The sequence below is a fragment of the Monodelphis domestica genome, chromosome 1 (assembly GCF_027887165.1).
Source record: "Monodelphis domestica isolate mMonDom1 chromosome 1, mMonDom1.pri, whole genome shotgun sequence".
NCBI classification, from domain to species: Eukaryota; Metazoa; Chordata; class Mammalia; order Didelphimorphia; family Didelphidae; genus Monodelphis; species Monodelphis domestica.
Window position 1 is genome coordinate 641,352,880 of NC_077227.1, and position 22,756 is coordinate 641,375,635.

The 22,756-nt window shown below is 35.9% G+C and overlaps 1 protein-coding gene across 2 annotated transcripts in view; it reads right to left on the bottom strand.

Annotated features, from left to right (window-relative positions):
- Positions 1-5,535: 5,535 nt before the first annotated feature.
- The window catches only part of REL (REL proto-oncogene, NF-kB subunit), a 62,652-nt gene continuing 45,431 nt past the window's right edge, over positions 5,536-22,756 (bottom strand). Inside the window, exons 6-11 of one of the 2 annotated variants that reach the window (XM_003339728.4) lie at positions 15,590-15,694; positions 14,513-14,725; positions 12,478-12,546; positions 12,265-12,333; positions 9,667-10,440; positions 5,536-9,561 (exon numbers count right to left, since the gene is read on the bottom strand). In XM_003339728.4, the coding sequence (XP_003339776.1) occupies positions 9,701-10,440; positions 12,265-12,333; positions 12,478-12,546; positions 14,513-14,725; positions 15,590-15,694 (1,196 nt within the window). In that variant the 3' untranslated portion in view covers positions 5,536-9,561; positions 9,667-9,700. Of the gene's footprint in view, positions 10,441-12,264; positions 12,334-12,477; positions 12,547-14,512; positions 14,726-15,589; positions 15,695-22,756 lie in introns of both variants that reach the window. The other variant, XM_016428156.2, reaches the window with a different exon arrangement.

The following is a 22,756-nucleotide window of genomic DNA, read 5'->3' on the forward strand; positions in this document are numbered from 1 at the left end:
GTGACTTCCTGCAATGCACTAATTCTAAAAAGTGCACGTCTGACTTTATCAGTGTCCTGCTCCCTAAATTCTGGTGCTTCCCTATTTCCTTTAGAATCAAACACAAACTCTTTTATAGGTATTTCTCTGATTCTAGCTTTGTGATACATTTATTCCCCCTTCATGTACTCTTTGGTCTGGCTGAACTAACTAACCTGTTTGGTTGTAATCCTTGATGGGAAACCTTTCCTGATCCCCTCCTGCACGTTCCATTACCTTTTATTTATTTATTTTTGACATGTCTCAAAGAATGTAAGCTGTTTAGGGTTGGGGACTCTGGAACTGTCTCTAGAAATACTAACAATTGTAATCAGAAGGAAAGAGTAATTAAAATACAAATATTCAGGGGGCAGCTGAGTGACTCAGTGAATTGAGATCCAGGCCTACAGATGGGAGGTTCTAGGTTCAAATCTGGCCTCAGACACTTCCCAGCTGTGTGACCCTGGGCAAGTCACTTGACCCCCATTGCCTAGCCCTTACCACTCTTCTGCCTTGGAGCCAATACATAGTATTGACTCCAAGATGGAAGGTAAGTGTCAAAATAAGTAAAATACAAATACAAATATTCTCTAACAGGTATCTCCTATCTACAGATGACTTGATCATTCACTTAGCCTCAGAGCATTAGCCAAGAAACAAATCAAAATCCCTTTAGTAAACCTTCATGAGTAATATGTTTACATATTTATATGTATGTATGGAGAGAGAGGAGGGGGGTCGTTTTTTTTAGGAGAAAATAATAAAACATTCGGATGCCTAGAAGCTGTCACATTAACACAAAGACTTTTCAAAAAGAGAGCTAAATAATTGGAGTGTTTTGATTAAAATAGGAGTTGGTCCTTAGATTCAAATACAATTTATTAGAATTATTTAGATAGAAGATGAGAGAGATAGAAAGGGGGCCCTCATCTAACTTCCACATGTCTCCTCTGGCAGACCCCAGCCCAGAAGTTTGTAGGCAGAGCACCAGAGACAGAGTGCAAACTTAATTTAGCTTAACCCTTTTTATAACCCCCTGGCTCCCCTGCTCCTGCCCTAGCTGTCCAGGTCAAGTTCAGGCTGAGGTCGGGTGTGCAGGTAGTCAACAGGAGATGCTGTCACCCCGGAAAGGGGGAGGGTAAATTTCCTTCCCAGAGGAGGGGGATAGTCATTGCATATAGCTGATCTGTAAAAAAAACTAAATGAAGCCCAAAGTCCAGAATCTCAAAAATAATGAGCGAGAGGCTATTAGGCAATACTCAATGGTAATATTTTATAGACCCCTAGTTCCTTTTTGTTCCTCATAGTGGCATACTGACTATATAAGTAGTGGACTTGGTCTTGGAGAGGGAGATGTTGGGCTTCTGCATCTGCTTGGCAGGGACTGAGTTAAGGGGAAGAAATTCCTGATGGAATCGTATTGCATGTTACTGCTATCTCTGGCCTGGCATGTTCCCTAAATGCGCTTAACAGATGCTGATGTGTTGGCCTGATAGTCACCCATCCCCTCCTTTGACAAATACCACCACTGATCTCCCAACACTTCAACTCTTCTCCCTTACCCACACCCACCTCCACAAATCCATTCCCATATTGGGTAAATTTAGCCTATTCTCTCCATCCTATTAGGCACACTGGTGTATTGGGGGAAGTACTGAATTTGGAATCGGGAGAGATTTGAGTTTGCCCTCCCAAAGGGCAGAAATTGGAAAAATGAGTGGGAGTTGAAAATTTAGGGTTGATAATGGGATAATGTCATAAAAATGAAAGCTGTCCCAAATGGAACAGGATGCCTCTGGATATAGGAAGGCCCCCCATCCCCCCATGGAAATTCAACAAGCATCTATTAAGCACCTACTATATGCTAGGAACTGTACTATGTGCTGGGAATGTGAAGAAAGGGCTCCTGCACTCCTGGTGGTCTTCCAGGCAAGGGATATTATAGGGAGGATTCTTGTTTAGGAATGAGTTAGCTCATGAGGCCTCTTCTATAATTTTGAGTTCTGCTTCAGACACTTATTTTTCTGATCTTTCCTCATCTGGAAAAAAAAAAGAACCATAGTGTTCACCTTGAACAGTTATTGTGAAGTTCAAACAAGATAAAGTTTGGACTAGGCTTGAAAACTTAAAAGTGACGCCTAAATTTCTACTATGATCATTATCATTGTTGCTGTTATGATAGGCTTTCCCGTGGCACTGAGAACTTCCTGAAAATAATGTGTATAAAATGGACCCTGACCTATAGATTTTTTTCCTCAATGATTTTTATTGGAATTCTTTCTTTAAGGTTACCTAACATACAATAGAATGTAATGAACTTCTCCATTAGTGGCAATGCAGTGATCCTGAACAACTCAGAGGGATCTATGAAAAAGAACACTATCTACATCTGGAGGAAAAACTGTGGGAGCAGAAACACAGAAGAAAAACAACTGCTTGATCACATGGGTCGATGGGCATATGATTGGGGATGTAGACTCAAAATGATCATCTTAGTACAAACATCAACAACATGGAAATAGGTTCTGATCAAGGACACATGTAATACCCAGTGTAATTGCATATCGGCTATGGGAAAGGGTGAGGAGAAGGGAGGGAAAGAATATGATTCTTATAACCAAGAAATAATGTTCTAAATTGATAAATATTGAAATTGAAAATTTTGAATTAAAAATAAATTTTTCAAAAAAATAGTTACCTAACATTTAAGAAAACTTATCAACACAACAGCCAACCATGATTCTAGAGTACCCGTGTATAATTTTCATAAAATCCAAGACTTAAAATTTTTCGAGAAAAATTTCAGGAAAAGAAGCTCACTAACTTTGAATCAAGAAAGTGAACTGTTTGGAGAAAGTGCTATAAAGAAACCTACATTGCATCAGAAGATCCAGAATGAACTGTGGGATGTAACTGATTGAACTAAAGGGGGGTTGAACACATTTATTCTGAATGTAAACTCTTATGCCAAAGGGGACTGCCCCCAATTGTTTTTTTGTCAGTTTGCTTAGCAAACATTTGTTTTGCCCCCTCTCTTTTATTTCCCTCTTATCTCCCACTTTTGTAATTTCCTCTTAGAATGTGCAATATAAGCTGGTTATGTTAAATGATTCATCAGGGAGACTCATCTCCCAAAGAATCACAAGGAGGTTTGTGAAGAGTGAATCAAACTCTATCAATTAGCGACTTTTAAGTTAATCAAAAACTTAAGTACCCCTACTTGGTACCTTACCAGTCATTAAGTATGAGAGTTCACAAGTCACTTGCTGGAGTGGGTGACAATTCCAGAGGCCACTACCCAACCCCAGGGCAGTGCTAGGCAAATTGAAAAACTGGTTCCTGTAAAGTTCGGAAGGGACAGGAAATGATGTGGAAAAAGAACTATAAAAGGTCCTGAATTTCCTGTCCAAGGGACTTCTCATTGAGGCTTCTCCTTTGGAGTTCTTCTTTGGAGTGTGCTCCTTGGGGCTTTTGGACTTTGACTTTGACTTGCAGCTTTGGGCCTTTCGATTGGAGTTTTTGGCTTCAGGACTTTGACTTTCCGCTTTGGAGCTTCTTGGAGTTGGGGACTTTCTTGTTTGGTTCGCTGCTGCCTTGGTGAGCTTTGTCCACAAGGGTTTTTCTCCACTAGGAACTTACCTGGATCCTGCCTGGCTTGCTGGTGAGTGACTAGGATTCCCACATGGAGATGGGAATTCTGTCGGGGAGTGAGCTTCATTTCACCAGATCAGCATTTAGGGTAGGCTAGGTAGTTGCTTTATCTCTTTTGCTTCCACATTTCCCTCTTTTTACTAATATTCCAATTAAAATTGTTAAAAGCTGCTAATAGTTTTCCTGACTTAAGGGATAATAATCGGCGACCACTTTTTATAACTCTTATTTAGTAAAAATCCCAATTTAACCATTAATACTGGAGAGAATGCCAGCCACATCCTAACTGAGGTGATAATCTCAAGGTACAGATCAAGACATTTTTTTGGACATAGCTAGTGCAGGAATTAGTTTTGCTTGACTATCCATACTTGGTTGTTTTTGTTTTTTTTTTCCTTCAAAAGGGAGGAAGAGAAAATGTATTTGTGTTCACTGAAAATTTTTTTTTTTATTTAATAAAAAGTTACCCAAAGCAACTTGTAGAAAATATCTCATGTGACTACTCAACTCAGCCAATCAGGAAGGCATAAAGTAGATCAAAATAGTGTACACATGCACATTAGCTTGCTGTATGTATATTTTCCCCATATTCCTTAAGGAAAACTTTTTTCCAAAGAAGATCTGAAACAGAAAGGGAAAAAGGAATGAGAAGATTGGGGGAAGGGGGAGACTGTGGTCATAAACTCATGCCTGAAGTTTTTCCAAAAATCCAACTGAGGGCAGCTAAGTGACTCTGGATTCAGAGCCAGATGAAGAGACTAAATGCCTGTGTGATCCTGAGCAAGTCACTTAACCCCCATTGCCTAGTCCTTATCACTCTTCTGCCATGGAACCAGAATGAAGTATTGATTCTCAGAGAGAAGGTAATGGGTTTAAAAAAAGAAAACAGTGTTGGAGTACAAGAGTTTCAAAACTCGGTTAACTATATTCCACAGTAATCTTGGACAATACTCTATGAATTGCTAGAGGAATTTCTGTGGAGTAATAGAGATATTTGAGGAGCCTGGAAAAAGTTTTGAGAAGTGTGAGATTTCTGACTGGCACAAGTCAGAGTCCTCACTTTTTCTGGGATTGTGTACTCAGAAGTCAATGGACCCACATCTCAGGAATGAAAATACTTGTGACGTGTTTGTGAGCATGGGTGAGGGAGGCCATGTTGAGGTGAGACCCTAATGATGTGCTTTAAGAAAAAAAATAAAGGCTAGAAACAGTACTCTCAGCTCTTGCCTTAATATTGTGAAGAGGATAATACAATGAGAAGTCTATTAATTAATTATGCAAAGACTCAGAAGATTTGCCAGTTTGATAGCAGAGGAACCTCTTAGCTTTGTTTATGAAATCAAGAAATTAAAATTTTAAGCAAGCAAAATGTATAATTGCTAATTGGTGTCAGCCATTATGAAGGGAAATTATTACACATTTAAACATTTTTCTTAAAGCCATTACTTCAAGAAAAGGAAGACTGATGGTCATTGAGAGTGAGTGGCCAACTCTTGGATGATTAACATTCAAGATGGAAAACAGAAGAATGTTTACTAGATTTCATGTTGATCAGCTCTTACCTTCAAATTTCAGTTTTAAGTGCAATTTCCATTGTAATTTCCTTTGTCCCGATTCGACTACTGAAGCTTATTTTAGAACACATGTGACTTTTACACAGTGCTGAATTAGTCACTTTTTCCCATCTCTGCAACAAAACATGTTCATAGATTCTAAAAAGTAAGTTGATATTTCCTTTAGAAAGTGAGAGTACATTTTAAGACTTTTTCTTCAGTTGAATATAGTAAATTTTTTAAATTATCCTACCACTCATAAATAATAACCTTCAAAGCTGATAAAGAAAAAAATAGAAAAGAGCTTTTGATACAAAGGTAGGAACTTTATTATTGAATGTTGCTTATCTTTTAAGAAACTCTTGATAGGATTTCCAAATCTTATAAGATTAAAAAAATTTGCAAAATTGTCTTTGTCAGCTCAGGTTTGGGCCCCAGAAATGTAAGGAAAAAGTAAATGATCTGAAAGGACCTCAAATATTTTTTATTTACTGAGAAATTTTGAGCAAAGATTAAAGATAAACTTAAAATTTTTATCAATATCTTATACTTATTTGTAACATCACCAAAACTAAGGTAGAGAGTGTTAAATAATTACATTTTCCCAGATTCATCTCATAAATGCAAGATTGGAAATGGGATGAAATTAATTTTTGTTCAAAAAGAAAGTTTGAAGAGAGCATATTTAGAAAATTTTGTGATTTCCTTTATGAATTTGTTTAACAGATGCTCAATGTGGTTCTCTGGGCCTCTGCACTTGTGTAGTATCATTTATACTCTGGGACTAACTATCTCAAGTCCACTTTGTGCTTAAGATTTTAGGAAATGGAGAGGAAAAAATTATATGAATTATATATTCATATATATTAACATAAAATTAACAGTGAAAGGCAATTTTACTTCAATAGCCTCTCTGTGTCTAAATGTAATGTTAAATTCAATAATAGGTATAGGGATCTATGATTTTTTGGGGACAGGGAACTCTTCCTACTAATGTAAGTCAGTATCTTTCCCACAATTTGCTTGTTTAGTCACAGAATTCTTAAATTCTGAATTCACCACAAGTTTCTTTTATCACAAGTACCATACCATGTCTGAACTTTTCTTGGAGATTGGTTAAGAGAATGAGATTCTAATTCTTTTCAAATAGTGTAATTATTAGTATAGCAAACAGGTCAATATCAGTAAAAGTTCATTTCAGTGAAATAAAATTAAAATCCAAAATTACCAATAGATTTTCTTTAAGTTTATGTTTGTTCAGCAACAATCACAAAGTCTTTACTAAGCACCTGCAATGTGCAAGGAGCCATGCCAGGTCCTGTGGGGAATTCCAAAAAGCATATAGTCAGCTCTATGCTCCAAGAATTTACACTCTAGTAGAAAAATTCTATGTATATAAATAGTAATGTGAACGGGCCATATGATTTGTTTTAAAGCGAATAGTAACATGTTCAGAGAAGAGAGGGGGGAAAAATAATAAAGGTTACAATAACCTAATGAAGATTACATACAGAATTCCTGTTTTCATTATAATGAAATAAAAATATAAATAAAAATAACAAAATATAATATACAACAAAAACTTAAAAACATTCATGGAAATCAACATACACATAGAGGTACATACAACTATTTAAAAAAATAAATCAAAGTAACTCCTAAGTCCATGATAAAGTACACTGGCAATTTCATTAGAGGAAACATGAATTGTTATAGTTATCACTCAAAAAAAGCTCAACCTTATGAATAAATATACAAGTTTAAATAACTTTGAGCTATCACTTTCAACATATTAAGTTGGGGAAAAAAGTTAATCAACAAGAAATCTCTAGTAGGTTGCAGAGAACAATTTTATCTACCATTGGTGCAATTTCGAATCAGTCTAGTTCTTTTGTAAATACATAGTAAGTTACAAAAATTATCATGCCTTTTGACTTACATTGTTAGGAATATGCCCTGGAATTGTTTTTTTTTTTAAGAAATATCTTTTCAAAGATTTTTATTTGTAAAAAGTTTATTATATTACAAAGATTTACTTTTTATAGCAGCATTATCATGTGCCAATTCTGGGACAAAATCTTTATTTCTTTTTAAACAATACAAATCTGTAATATCACTTTGTCTTAGGTTGTCTTATGACTTTGTGCTTTATTCCCAAAGCCCAAGAATAGGAAAAGTTGATTCATTAAGGTCTGTTGTATTCTGGGCATGGGACAAGTTTCATCTATATCTGTTAGCATCAGAACTAGTACTTTAGAACCTCATTTTTTTCTATTTATAGCCGATATTAAAAACCCCAAAATGTCTAGGAAATCATCAAAGAAAGAATTCTTCAATCAAAAAGCATTTATTAAGTGCCTGTATCAGGCACTCTGCTACGTACTGCAGGAACAAAGACAAAAATGAATCAGTCTGTGCCCTCTAGGAGCTTACATTCTAATCTGGGGAAACAGCATGTACACATATATGTAAAGTAAATACAAGGCAATTTGGGGGTCAGTGAGGAGGTACTTGAAGCTTGTTAAAATAGTTAAATTTCCAAATTACATAAAGGAACAAGTAGTCAATTCAGTTTTAAGAAAATACCTTTAAACCCTTAGTGGGTTTGTGCCCCTTTACGTATGCAGAATTACATTCCCATGCGTAAGCCCGAATAAGCACATAAGGGAAGTCTAAGATTGCTAGTGGACCCAGAAAAAGGGAAATGGGACGGTAACATGTCCAGCAGCTCTCCTACAAAAATAATCTGAAGAGTCTGAGGCTGAAGGCAAAGGGAGCCTCCACAACTCTTAGTCTCACCTGGCTTACGGATCCTTTGGGAACCCTGAACAAGCAGGAATTATTTTAGGGAGATCAGCACCTCCTGGGAAGGTGAAGACGAAGCCCTCACAGGGCAAGAGGGTAGCACTGGAGTTTCTCGTTCATCTCAGCCTACGAGAACCCAGGATCTCCCTCAATGAAACCACTGAACCATGCCCCTGGCAGCTACAAAAAAGCTGTGTGAGCCAGTTGTGGGACCTGGCCCTGGCTTTTGAGCACTGACATCAAGGAAGCCTTATGTAAATTTAGGTTTGGAACGAACCTAGGCATTAAGGCTAGACCCAGTTTTGGACTAGAAGTCACTTCCACAGGATAATTGGGCTGGGGTTTATTAATGGGACAACCCAAAATACTTTATTTTCTTAAGAGATAAGGCTCCTCTGTGTTGCTTAGTACATAAACAAAAACTAAATTATGCCATCTCAAATGGAACTCCATATTTCACCTTCAAGAAGAACATTCTAGTTTAAAACAACCGGGGGAAAAAAAGGGCAAGACAGCTCAATAAATACTTTACTCATGGGTTTACATCTTGTTCCATGCACCAGCATTTCTGAGATTGATGAGAAATCAACTCTTAGAGAAATAATCCTGGTGCCATTTTGGACTATCTACTTAATTACACCATTTATACATATATACATATGTGCATATACACATATATAATATATCATTGAGGCTTCTTGCTAGAAAAGTTTCTGGGGGACTGTCCAAACAGTCAACTAAAATAATAATGCAATAAAAATCATTATGACATGAGAAGAAAAAACCTAAATATGGTAGCCAGTGTGCTACAGATTATATTTTAAATATACATTCATGTCATTTCCTATTTCACATTATTTGACTTTAAAAAAATTTTTTTAAATCATTAACTTAATCAAATGAAAAATGTGAAGAGGGCTCTGGGGAAAAATACAATGATAAGGAAAGTCTAAAATATTCCTGATGATGATAAAAGCTATGGATAAATGCCTCTACCCTCTCAGCAAAGCCAATCCAGCTTCTTTAAAGGTGTGCAGAAATGTTAGATATTCAATCATTACAAAGAAATAGCTTTATCCAATGATGAGCCAGAGAACAAAAAAGCAGGACTTCTTGGGAACTTGCTTCCTACTCCAGAGGATCCCAGGACTCCATCCATTTTCTTCAAGCTCGGGCTTTATCAACATCTGGAAAAACTTCCCATGATACCTCACAGGCCCAGGAGACCCCTTAGGGGTCACCTGCTGCCTATAATAATAATGTTGAAAATTATTTTTTTCCAATGACATAGTCATTACATTATCTATATATAATTTGCTCCACAGCAAATTTAATTCATAAAAACCTGGGTATGGAGAAAGTCATTAGAGTAAAATGTCTTAACCAGAATAAAAAGCTTCACTTGCTAGTGTCCTAGAGCCTCGTTGTAAGTGCCCTTTTCTAGTAGCTCCTTCAGAAAAGCCAACGCTGTAGGGAAAACTTTGCTGTAAGAAATACTTTGGGCACTTCCATGACAATCTCCTTTAGGCAAGATCTACAAAAGACCAAATTCACATGATAATCAATTTATAGCAAGTCTTCAGTGCAAAAAAATGGTTTAAAATGATGCATCATAAGATTCAAAATAATCTTAAAATACCTGCAAATATGTATTCAAAGATACAAACTCCATTTTAATTAGTCATTAAAAAGTCAAAACTGGCATCAAAGGAATTAAAATGATCTTCACTTTGCATGTTATCATTAACATAGCACTGACTGTTATGCACAAAGCTTGGATTATTTGGATGAGGATTTCCTGCGGACTTAGACTCGCTGACGGTACTGTTCTCTAGACAACTAAAATCTACGGAGTCGAACACGTCTGGCTGTGGGCCAAAGAGGGCAGGGCTGGAGCTGGAAGCCCTGGCAGGGGCCGATGACGGAGGGAGCGGCCTCCGGTAGTCCCTGGGGTTTAACATGGAGTTATAGGCCGGGCTGTTCATGCTCACAAAGTGCACGTCAGTCTCCATCATGCCGTCGTTGCCAGGGGCTGGGAGAGTCATAGGACGATTCTGCATCAGGCCGCCGCTGGCACCGAAGGGGTCGGCCTGGGAGAGCGCCGGAGCTCTCATTCCATTGGTGCCGTTGCTAAAAATGCTGGGATCTGAAGTATCTAGGCTACTGGAAACATTAGCAATTTCCAGGAAGGACTGGCTACTTTGTGAAGCAGAGGGAAGTGTCCCTGCTGAAAAACTATTTGGTGAATGTGTATTAATTAAATTTACTGATGTAGAAAGAGTCATTGAAGGCCAGCTTGAAGAAGGATAGGGTACTGCTGGAGCATGATGTGACATAGTACTGGAACTTGACACAAGGGATGAAGAAAAATAAGATGGGATTTGAGGCATCGTTTCTGAAGTTCTTGGCATTTCTGTTAAAAAAAAAAAGATTAAGAGTTTTTTTTAAAAAGCAAGTAATTTTTATTTTAAAAGTGTGAAAAATACTAAAATATTATTTTTAAAGGCATCTTAACTTTCCACTGTAGACAACATTAAAAATAAGCAATGAAATCATAATATTACATTACTTAAATAATGTAATTCACATTTGTCTATAAACTTGAATGCAAAATAGCCAAAATCACTTCAGGTAAAACTATTTTACTAATTGTTAAATGCCACTGTTTACATTGAACTTAAGCAAATGATTTTTTAAAAATATATGCTATATATATCAAAGCATAATCTTATTTGGGACATTATGAAAATCTAGCTTTTGAGGCCCCTGTGAGAAAATTGGGTATCTTTTATAGAAATATTAAAGCAGAACAACTATTAATTAGACTCCAAATAACAAGGAATGTTTTATCGAGGAACAGTATCAAAAAAGAGTTCATGAAACCTGCGTCTTGGGGTGGAGAGGCCTAGACCCAAAATTCTGCCTCAGATCCTTAACTGTGTGATCGTAGGGCAGAACTCTTAACCTCTGAAAACCTGTTTCTTCACCTGTAAAATGGTGGTCCGACTTATCCTATTTATATCACAGAGTTATTGTGAGGAAAGTGTTTTACAAACCTTAAGGTTCAGTGGAAATATGAATGACTACTTTATGCACTGCACTTTCAGGAGAAAAAGAAACATCAAAGGAAGACACATCCATTTCAGGATTTATTAAAAACGCATTTACACAGGAAAGAATGACTACAGAGTCAGCTCAATTTCCTAGACTATCTACAACTTTATGACTAGAACCCACCCGTGATAACCAGTCGGGAGGATGCCCGAAGGCGCTGCAAGAGCCTCCCTCATCTTCCTAACTCAACAGTTCAATAATGCAATTTCACTGATGGATGTTCACCCCACTGGGTCAGATGACAATTCCTCAATCACTCACACAGTCTTTGAATGATTGTGGTAAAAAAAAAAGTCGTTCTTCTCAAGCACACTGGGCTTCCCCTTAGGTAGACTAGTTCTCAGATGCCCCAGTCAGCTTATCCCCAGAGCCATATCTGAACCCTTTTCATCCGGAGAAGCCCCACGAGATCCCGTGTCTCACTGGCACTCCACTGTGTGGCGATACGAGGTCACCCATAATGAGGCATTAGAAGATCTTCATAGGATACTCAATCATAAAAAAGATTTTGTTCAAAGTACCACATTTGGTATAATATGAAAGTAAATTTCATTTTTTAAAAAAGCTTTACCTTCTGTCTTAGAATACTGTGTATTGGTTATAAGACAGAAGAGCAGTAAGGGCTAGGCAATGGAGGTTAAGTGACTTGCCCAGGGTCACACAGCTAGGAAGTGTCTGAGGTCAGATTTGAGATTTTCCATCTCTAGGCCTGGCTCTCAATCTACTGAGCCACCTAGTTGTCCTCTGAAAGTAAATTTTAGAAAAATTTCAAGAAAGCTTGAAACAAAAGGGAATTTTCTCATTGTTCTAGTTAACCAGAAATTCAGTTACCAAAACATCTTTTTCTCCAGATCTTCCAGTTAATTATATATTTACTGTAAGAATTTATTTTCTAGAAAACTAGGGTAATGTAAATATAAAGAATATAATTTCATTTTCAAAAGCTGTTTCATAGAGACATCAATATATTGTAAAATGTGAGGGCACAAGTATTTTAAATTTCTAGGGAAAAAGTCAAGTGAGCAATTTTTTCTACACTAAGAATGGTATAAAAATATACAAAGCATTGTTCTTTCTGATTTCCATATCTGTGTAAAAGGCCAACTGGTATAGAAATAAATACCTTTTTTGATGATTCTCCCTTCTCCAGTTGATCGGGAAGGCCCAGCTTTTGTTCTTTCTGGAAAATTAACTGTAATTTTTAAAACCTCAGTTAGTATCATTTGAAATTTATATTTAAAAATCAGAATAATTTAAAATAGTAAACAAGTTTTAAAATCTTTCATTTAATTTTGAAAATTTGGTAAGATTTTTAAAAGTAAAAAAAAATCCTTACCACAACCTTGCAACAGCTTCTGGAAGTCTAAACTTGTTTTCTGTTTCTTTGATTTATTACCATAGGGATCTGGTTAGGCAGAAAGGAGAAAATGCATTACTCACACAATTATGCATCTATCCTTTTTTAAACAAATGTGTTGCTTTAATCATAAATATACAGAAAGTTTATGCATATAGGAAAGAAGAAAAAGGGAATAAGCATTTATTAAGCACCTACTATATGCCAGACACTGTGCTAAGTAAGCACTTTTCAAATATCCCATTTGATACAACAATACTAGAGGGGAGGGGCTATCACTATCTGTTGTACATTTGAGGAAACTGAAGTACAGTTAAATGACTTGCCTACATTCACATAGCTAGTATGTGTCTGAGGATGGATTTGAACTCAGGTTTTTCTGACTCTAGGTCCAGGACTCTATCCACTGCATCACCTCAAGGCCTAGTAGTGATTTGATAAATACTGAAGCATTAGATCATTGTCAACACAAAAATTTCACTCATCTGCGAAAAGTATTCATTTTTTTCTCTAGGATTTGTAGGGGAAAAAAAGAAAGATTTAAAAAATAATATCAGAAAAAATTCACAGAAAACATTCACAGAAAACATTCTCAAACAGGTAAAACTATAAACAAAAGGTTGATCCTATTTGAATCTTAATAGAGCCATCAAAAGGATCTTTCTTCTTACATGCATGGAAAAGTTGCTGGCCCTTCCTTATTTGTTTAAAAAGGGTTCCAAGTAAGTCTCTTGGTAAGAAGATTGGATGAATTACTTCCCAAATTCATTTCCAGTTCTTGAAAACTATGATATACTTTAAACCTATGAATTACTTCCCAAATAATCTTAATTCAAAGTAATCACTGAGTAGTAACTAGAGAATTGAAAATATAAGGTTCCTTTTTCACCTGAGAGAGTAGTAAGTGCTTTTCTCATGTTAGCTAAGTAGGATAATCTTTTTTATGAATAAATAGGTAATGATAATAATTAATCAATACAAGGAAGAAATAGTTATTAGATAGTTTTGTTAATGGAGATTAACTTGAAAAGAAAAAGAAAATGAAGTACTCAAAAATGTATGTAAATCCTTTCCTTATAATGAATGTGGGAAAGAAGCAGTGGGAAGTGATACAAGGAAAAGTTAAGGCAGATTTGGAGTCAGAGAAACTACATTCCTATCTTGCCCCCTACTCCCCTGCAACCTTCAACAAATCACTTAAGCTCTCTGAGCCTCCGAAGCATCATCTGTAAAATGAGGGGGTTGGACCCAAAGCATCTAAGGTCCCTTTCAAGTTCTAAATCTTTGATCCTATGACATCTCTGCCTCAATTCTCTCATCTGTAAAATGGGGATCATCATATAGGAACATGTAGTGCTCATCTCACAGGACTGTTTTTAGGTTCAAGTCAAGAATGATGCATGTCAAGGACTCTGCAAACCTAAAAAGTACCATATAAATCCCAGCTATTATTATCATTGAACTATAGAATCTTGTCCAAATTCCTATCCTCTAACCCTAGCCCTTGTCCTGCTCCATGCTTCAGCTCTCTCTGCTTCTCCCTAGAGTGCCAGTCCATGAGTTCCACCTTAAATGCTGCTTCTTCCATAAAGGCTTCCCCAATTCTTCCTCTTCCCTCCCCACTCTTCAAGGGACCTCTTTCTCTCCTGAATGAGCAAGAGTACATTATATCTCTCCTACTTTCTTTCTATCTTCCCTTTAGAATTCTTTATGTCTTTGTCTATTCTCCCCACTACAAATTGGAAACTCCATGACAGTAAAGCCGATTTTTTTTATGACTCACAGCAACTCAGAATACAGTTGCATTTATAATGCAATATCTGTATTATCTAGCAGTCATACAGTTGTTGAATGAATAATGGTTTGCAAAGGAAAACAAATAAAAATACAACAGGAAGTACTTCAAAAAGTGTATGGACACAGAACTAAAAATCAGAATTGAATCAATTTTTTAAAAATCATAAGCAAATGTATTTTTTAATGCGTTAAAACATTTTTTGTGATAAAGTGGTACCTTTTTCATCTGGCAGATATCTAAAATCCATGGATTCACTAACTTCCTGGTCAGAAGGTCTTCTGAGCTGCATTTTTACTGTTACTGGTTCAGTAATAGCTTTGTAAAATGGGGGCGTTCGGAATACAATAGCTACTTGACGGTGTACATCTGCTTGTGAAAAGCTACCTTTAGCTTCCCAATCATTTAACACAAATCGAACTTCTATGTCATCTAGAAAAAAAGGAGCAAACTCTTGATTAGAAAAATGAAAATTAAAACAGTGCTAAGGCCACCTCACACTTGCAGACTGGCCAATATGGCAGGAAAGGAAAGTGATAAATGTTAGAGGGGGTGTGGCAAAATTGAGAGACTGATGCATTATTGGTGGAGTTGTGAACTGATCTGACCATTTTGGAGGGCAACTTGGAACAGTGCCCAAAGAGCTATAAAACTTTGATTCTGTAACACCACCCCTGGGTCTGAATCCCAGAGACTAATAAAAAAGGGGAAAGGTCCTACTTGTACAAAAATATTTATAGCAGCCCTTTTTGTAGTGACAAAGAAAGAGGAAATGTCCCTCAGTTGGAGAATGGCTGAACAAATTGTGGTACAAGTTGGTGATGGAATACTATTGAGCTATAAGAATTGATAAGCAAGATGATTTCAGAAAAAGTTAGTAAGATCTTCAGGAACTGAGGCAGAGTGAAATAAGCAGAACTAAGAGAACTTTGCACATAGTAACAACAATATTGGACAAAGATTATCTGTGAAAACAACTACTGTCAGCAATGCAATGATCTGGGACATTCCTGAAGGACAGGAAATGCTGTGGACCTCCAGAGAAAGAAAGGTTGGAGTCATCTTTTATGTCAGTGTATTTACGGTTGTATTTAGGGGTTTTGATTATGTATGGCTTTGCTCTTATAACAATGATCAGTATGGAAGTGTGTTTTGCATGATAATAAAAATAAAAGAACATTTAAAAAGAAAAAAAGGAAATAAGGAGTAAAAATGTCAAACTAGAAGACTAAAATGCAAAATACCTATATTTATATAAAAGAAATTCAATGAAAGAACTCAAATAGGAATGAGTACCTTTCTGAACTTTGTCACAGAGTAGGAATATTTCATCTCCTCCTCTGACACTTCCACAATTCTTGTTTACACGACAGATCCTTAATTCTGCAGTATTAGGAGCTCCTAGAAAGAGAGTAAAAACAAAATGTATATTTCAACAATGTTTTCTGTTATTCAAGAGTTAAGTTGCAATAATAATAGTAAATAATATTTATGTAGCACTTACTATGTGTCAGCAACTGTTCTAAGTGCTTCACAATTAAATTATTTGATCCTCACAACAACTTTGAGGAGTGGGTGGTGTTATTATTTCACAGATGAGGAAACTGGCAAACTGGTTAACTGACTTTCCCAGAGGTATACAGCTAGCAAGTGTCTAAGGTTGGATTTGAATTCGGGTCTTTCTGGCTCTAGGCCCCAAACTCTATCCTAGCAATGGCAATGCAACTTTCCTGCTCTCCAAGCCTTCTTTACAGAGGGATCAGGATTTTCCAGATGACTTTCCATTTTCTATCAGTGGTTCTGCCTGATTTCCTCACCTCACTTTTCTTTCAGCTTCCTTTTGGTCATTGTCTTTTCTCATTAGATTTGTAAGCTTTTTTCAGGTAAGAACTCTAATTCTTTTTCTTACTTATATCCCCAGAACTTAGCATAGTACCTGGCACAGAGGAGTCACTTAAAAATATTTAATGAATTTAATGAATTGAAAATTATCATAAATGGCATTTATATAACACTTAAAAATTTTATGAAATATTTTGCCTATATTATCTCATTTGTTTCTTGCAACAGCCCTATAAGATAGGTACAACAGGTAAATTATGCACATTTTACAGATGATGAAACTGAATTTCAGAGAGATTAAGTAACTTGCCCGTGGTCACACATGTAACTGTCAGAAACAGAGTCAAACTCAGGTTTTGTTTACCTCCAACTTGAGTGTTTTTACCACGTTACTGCCTCATGCTAAAAGTTACACAATGACTACATTATTCTATTATTTGAACCCCTTCCATGTCTCTTCATTGCCTACCCAACTGCTTACTTGACAATAAAGGGTTTTTTAGCCAAACTAGTTTACCATTCCTCAGAAACACCTATTAAACTTTACTGCTTTTGCAAGTTCCATTTTCTTCTTCTAGGAATGCACTGCACCCACTCTCCATCAATCTCCACCCAGAAATCCTCCTCTCTTTTCAAGCCAGAAGAGATCCCTCTTGTTTCTGTACTCCCTTAGCAGTTCATACACTCAGATGGGCACCTACACGATGACTTTTGCTAGAGATATTTTAACATTTCACAGTCTTTTACCAGGAGAAACTTACAAAAGCACGAATAAGTGAATATTGAGATATGGTAATATCCTAGCAAAACTATAATTCCCCATCTATTCTGAAAAGAAAAAAGGATCAAAGCCAAACCACCATAAATACAATTGCAAGAAAATAAACATTTCTTTAAAAGAAGATAATGTTCAGGAAAAGAAGTAAACAATACCACTTAGAAGAACTGTATATTCCATTATTTATACTTGTTATCAAAAATACTCATCATTTAATCTGACTTGAGGGGAAAACAAGTAGCAAACTTATGAATTGACAATTAAATTTTTTCTCAAATACTTGTCAACCTAACATTTATATGCTTTGATTCTAAAATAGTCAAAGGATCTTATGAGTTGTAAGGAATCTTAGAAATAATGTAATCCAATGTCACACACAATGTAGGAACTGTCTTTTTATAGCATTTCAAATGGAAAGTATTCTAACCTCTACTTAAAGATATCCAATTTGTAATATTAAAATTAATATTCAATAACTCCAAGTATTATATTTTATTAGATGTATTAATAATCACTTGAAGTAGAGGAAATAAAAAGAAAAAAGTAAAGCTGAGTAAAGAGAGTTTTTTCCGAAGAGTGAGAGCGAGAGGGCAGGATTACAGAAATGTTATCTCCAAAACATAAGGACATAATGGTGAGGACAAAAGTGGGATGCTGGGAAACGGAGTCCTGGGGTACAAAATTCTAATTACACAAATTATTTAGTTGTTTCAGGCATGCCCAACTCTTTATGATCCCTTTTGGGTTTTTCTAGGCAAAGATATTAAAGGGGTTTGCATTCCCTTCTCCAGCTAATTTAATAGATGAGGAAACACAGGCAAACAGTAATCAACTTGCCTAGGGTCATACTGTTAGTGTCTGAGGCCACAGTGAGCTCACTAATTCATAAAGTAACCCATTTCATTTTTGAACTGCTGATTGTTTTGACATCATTCCTTAATGCTGAGTTAGGAACTATCCTGTAATTTCTATGCACTAATTCTAGTTGAAATGATTATGAGACCATATATTTAGAGGTAGAAGAGATCTAGAGACAACTGAAGTCAAGCCCTCATTTTGTAGATAAAGTAAACTGAGGCCCAAATTGGTTAAGCAGCTAGCAAGCAGAAGGTATAAATTAATTTTGGGATTGGACTCCAAATCAGTGCTTTTTCTGCTACTCTCTAAAATGACAGTTACTTTCAAGAATGTTTTCTTACTCTAGCTCTAACAAATTCTTCCTTATGTTAGTCAGAATTAGGTCCAACGGTACTTTAAGGAATGATGAACAGGATGGTTACAGAAAGAGCTGCAAAGACCTACATGAAGTGATGTAGAATGAAATAAGCAGAACTAGATCATCATTATACAAAACAACAGCAATATTGTGGAATGATCAAATATGAGAGACTTAGCTACTATCAGCAATACAGTGATCCAAAATAATTCTGAGGGACCTTTGAAAAAGAATACTATCCACCTCCAGAGAAAGAATTGTTGGGAGTAGGAATGCAGATGAAAGCATATGATTTATAACTTGTTTATCTGGGTATATGTTTTGGGGTTTTGGTTTTTATATGATTATTCATGTACAAAAATGAATAACATGGAAACATGTTTTGCATGACAATATACATATAACCCAGAAAAAAAAATAATTTACATTCAAAAAGAAAAGAATTAGATTCAAGGTAGTAATTTGCTTTACTATTTTTCTGTTTTTGAAGAAATGAAACTGTCAGCAAAGCAAATCAAGAAAGTATCAGATGTTCTGAATTCTAACTGCACTGTGAAAAATTTTTTCAACAAGTTTCCAGATAGTTTGAAGTACCCCATCGTATCTCTATGTCTGTTTTGTAATAAAGATTCAGAAAATATCAACCATACCCTCCATCCAAGTAAGAAGCCTTAAATATTCTCCCACAAATCATCAATTTTATTATTTTCTCTTTTTATTTTGACATTTCAATAGATTCTTGATCTCAGTGTGGGTACTCCTTCTACCAATGCACTACCTAAATGGTGAGACCTGTTCTTTACTAAAATTCCCAATTGACTCCCAATGTTCAGGAAATTTTCCTGTTGTTTTTTAAAATATTTGTACAACTGTCAAATTATCCATCTGTTACCTCTTCTTTTCTGTATGCAACCAAATCTGTCTCCTTTTTTTGGAATACATGTTCTTGATGATGTTTATTATATCCTTTTCTCAAATATAAGTCAGTGATATGATGTAGTCTGCACCCACCAAATGTCTTTTTCCATTACCCTTTAGGTTATCTGCAATTTTGAGTATTCTGAGACTGTGGTTTTCTATGCATTCATATAAAATCAACAGGAAAATACTGGTGTTAAAAAAGAGGAAGGAAGACTTCTAGTGGTCAGCAGTTTTCCAATTGTGTCCAGTCTGTCTGATGTTCACTTCCTATTCACTTTTGGGCCTATGTTTAATTAATGCCACAATGTGAACAACAAGTAGTGTGCCATAGTAGAAAGAGAGTCATTTAAGAAGGTGAAGATAAGCACAGATAAAGTCCTTCCCTAGGGGCTCCCTACATTGATGAAACCACAATTTTGCTTTTTAAAAATGTCGACAACACATATTTTCATCCACTGTTTTTCAAATGAGGTTTGATAAACACTTTTTCAAAACCACCCGAAGTGTATGTACAAAGAAGAATTCAAACCCAATTATCCCAAATGCTGTTGATGTAGTTTACCAAGATTTCTGGAAAGCACCTGACAAAGTCTCTTCAACTAATCTCATAGGCATGATGGAGACATGTCTAGACTGGCAGGTCTAGAACTATTTAAATGGCTTGACCAAAAGAAGAAAGAATCAAAGACTGTAAGCTTCTTGAGGGCATAGTCTGATTGATCTTTATTTCTGTATCCCAGCTACTACCATTGGGTCAAGCAGAGAGCAACTGTTTAATAAAAGTTTGTTGAATTGCACAGAATTGACTAGAGCAATCATCACAGTACTATTCTTTTCTGATCAAATCATATGGTTTGAGATGCCACATTTTAGTAAGTATATTGGCAATCCAAAAACTAGTTTTCATTTCATTTTCCTCATGGGTTTTTTAAAAATGTCTCTTCCCACAACATAGCAAATTTGTAAATACATTTTGTATGATAGCACGTCTATAGACAACATTAACTATTTACTATCTCAGAAAGGAGAAAAGAAAAGAGAGAGAGAATAGGAAACTCAAAATGTCAGAAAACTAATACCAAAAATTGTTTCTACATGTAATTGAGAAAAAAATGAAACATTACTGAAAGGGGAGAATATATATATAGATATATAGATATAGATATATTTATATACCAGACACTGGCCAGAAGAAACCAACAAGGAGTGGAGGGCCACAAGGTCATACCATAAAAAGGATCAATTGAAGGAACTGGGGATCTTTAACTCAACAAGAGAAAACTTTTGAGGGGGGGGGCATGGTTCCTCTCAAGTACTTGGTGGACTGTCATGTGGAAAAGGAAGCAGAATTGTTCTGCTTGGCTCCAAAGAGCAGAATCAGAGCAAAAGGATAAACACAATACTGTCTTACTGTAAGGATAAATAAACTTCATAATAATTAGACACTTGGAAAGATCTGCTCCAGGAGATTGTGGGTCATTCCTCCTGATCAGAGGGCTTCAAGGAAAGGCTACAGCATACTTGTTGAATAAACTGGAGGGTAGATTCTCAGATGAGAATTAAGCTAAATAGCCCTTAGACTCTTTACAGCTGACATTCTGTGAGTCTGTGAAATCTCCTCTTTCTCACTTCCCTATTAATCTATTAATGGATGTGTCCACCATTCTTCTAGGTCAACAGTTCAACATCATCTTCATTTCTTCCATTTTCCTAGACAACCTCCCACTACCACCGTAGCCAAGTAATTCTCAAGTTCTAAAGTTTCTGCTTCCAACAACATCTCTTAGGCCATTGCCTTCTGTCCATTCAAATCACTAAGACATGATAGGGCTCAAATCTGTATCAGTTTTCACATGGACTACTCTAACAGTCTCTTATCTGTTCTGCCTGCCCTTGATCTCTTTCCTTTTCAAAAAGCTGCCAAAATAGATTCTCTTTTGTACAAATCTGAAGTTATTCCCCTATTCAACAATCTTCAGTGGTAATAGGATAAAATTAAGTGAAAGAGTGTATGTAAAGCACTTTATAAAACTTAAACATCTATGTAAATGTGAATTGCTATTATTGTTACCTCATTTTCTTTTTCTGATGGAATACAGAGAGAAACACTCTCTTAATATTATCTTTTAGGTGTAATGTTCTGTGAATCATTGTACAGGTTGAGAAACAACTGCTTTTTGTAATTAAATAAAACTATTAGGCTGTGAAGTTATCTTTTGTAGACTTGCTCACTATTCATTAGGGATAATTCCAGTAGCAGGCAAGATGACAGAAATGATATGTACACTGTCTTGTCCCTGTAGTAGGGTTTTAATTTCTCCCACTAGGTCTCTCTTTTTTTTTTTTAAGCTTTTCATTCATTGTAATTTGGAGACTGAATATTTGGCATAGCAACAGCTCGTTTTTAAATTTTTTTAAACCCTTACCTTCTGTCTTGGAATCAATACTGTATATTGGTTCCAAGGCAGAAGAGTGACAAGTATTAGGCAATGGGGGTTAAGTGACTTGCCCAGGGTCACACAACTTGGAAGTGTCAGACCAGATTTGAACCTAGGACCTCCCATCTCTAGGCCTGGCTCTTAATCCACTGAGCCACCCAGCTGCCCCCTAACAGCTACTTTTTAAAAAGCTATTCTTAAATTTTTATGGATCAATGTTAGGTTCAGGCAAGTATGAGTGACAGTTCTGTCTGTAATGATTCTCTGGTTCCTGTATAGTTTATTTGCTGAATTCTCAGACATTTTGAAGTTTGTATTTGTGGTATGGGCACTTGTTTGTCAGCTAGTTTATAAAGAATAATGAGTTGATGGTATAAATATATAGTTGTGTATAAATATATATACATATATTTGTGTGTGGGTATATATATATATATATATGTATATATATATATATATATATATATGTAATTATAGCCTCCTGAATATGCCTTTCTAGGTATCTCATAGATGCTATATTTTTGCATCTTGCAGGGATATATTTCAGTTCCCACCACTTCAATACATAATATACAATCAATAAATATGGGCGCCTTAAAGATAACCTTTTTGAATTTTCTACCAGCAGTGACATAAACCGTTCTCATAAACTTCTCTATTTCTAGTAACAAATTTGCATGGCTCTTGAGTCATTTGTCCAAGGCTCCTCTGCTGACATATTATCTGTGAAATTATCAATCAATCAGTAGGATTTTACTAAGCTCCTCTTAGATGTTTTGTACTTACAAGTGCAAAGAATGAACCATCTACTTGAAGAGGCACAAGTACATCTACAGCATAAATATAAGGTTACCAATTATATACACATAAAAAGTAGTCAAATACAAAGCCCTCTGGGAGGAAAAGCACTGGTAGTTTGTTGCCAGGAGAGTAAGGGGAGGGAATCAAGAAAGACTTCATGCTAAGGAGTGCATGTGGATGTTGCCCATGGAGCTCTACATGATCCCACTCTTATATATTTGTCACTTCACAAAACCTATCTAGTGATCAGCCACCATGGGTTCACAAATTCAGTGGCACATAACTGCTGTCCATTTTGAGAGGTGAGGTCTGTCTATTCTTCCAAATGAGCTTTGATTTCAGGATGCCAGTAAATCTCTTAACATAATCAGTAACGGCCTTCTCTTTGATATCTTTACATTCAATATGTAGTTTTATTATTACTATCAGTAATTTAAAATAAAATTATTAAAAAAGCAAACTCTGAA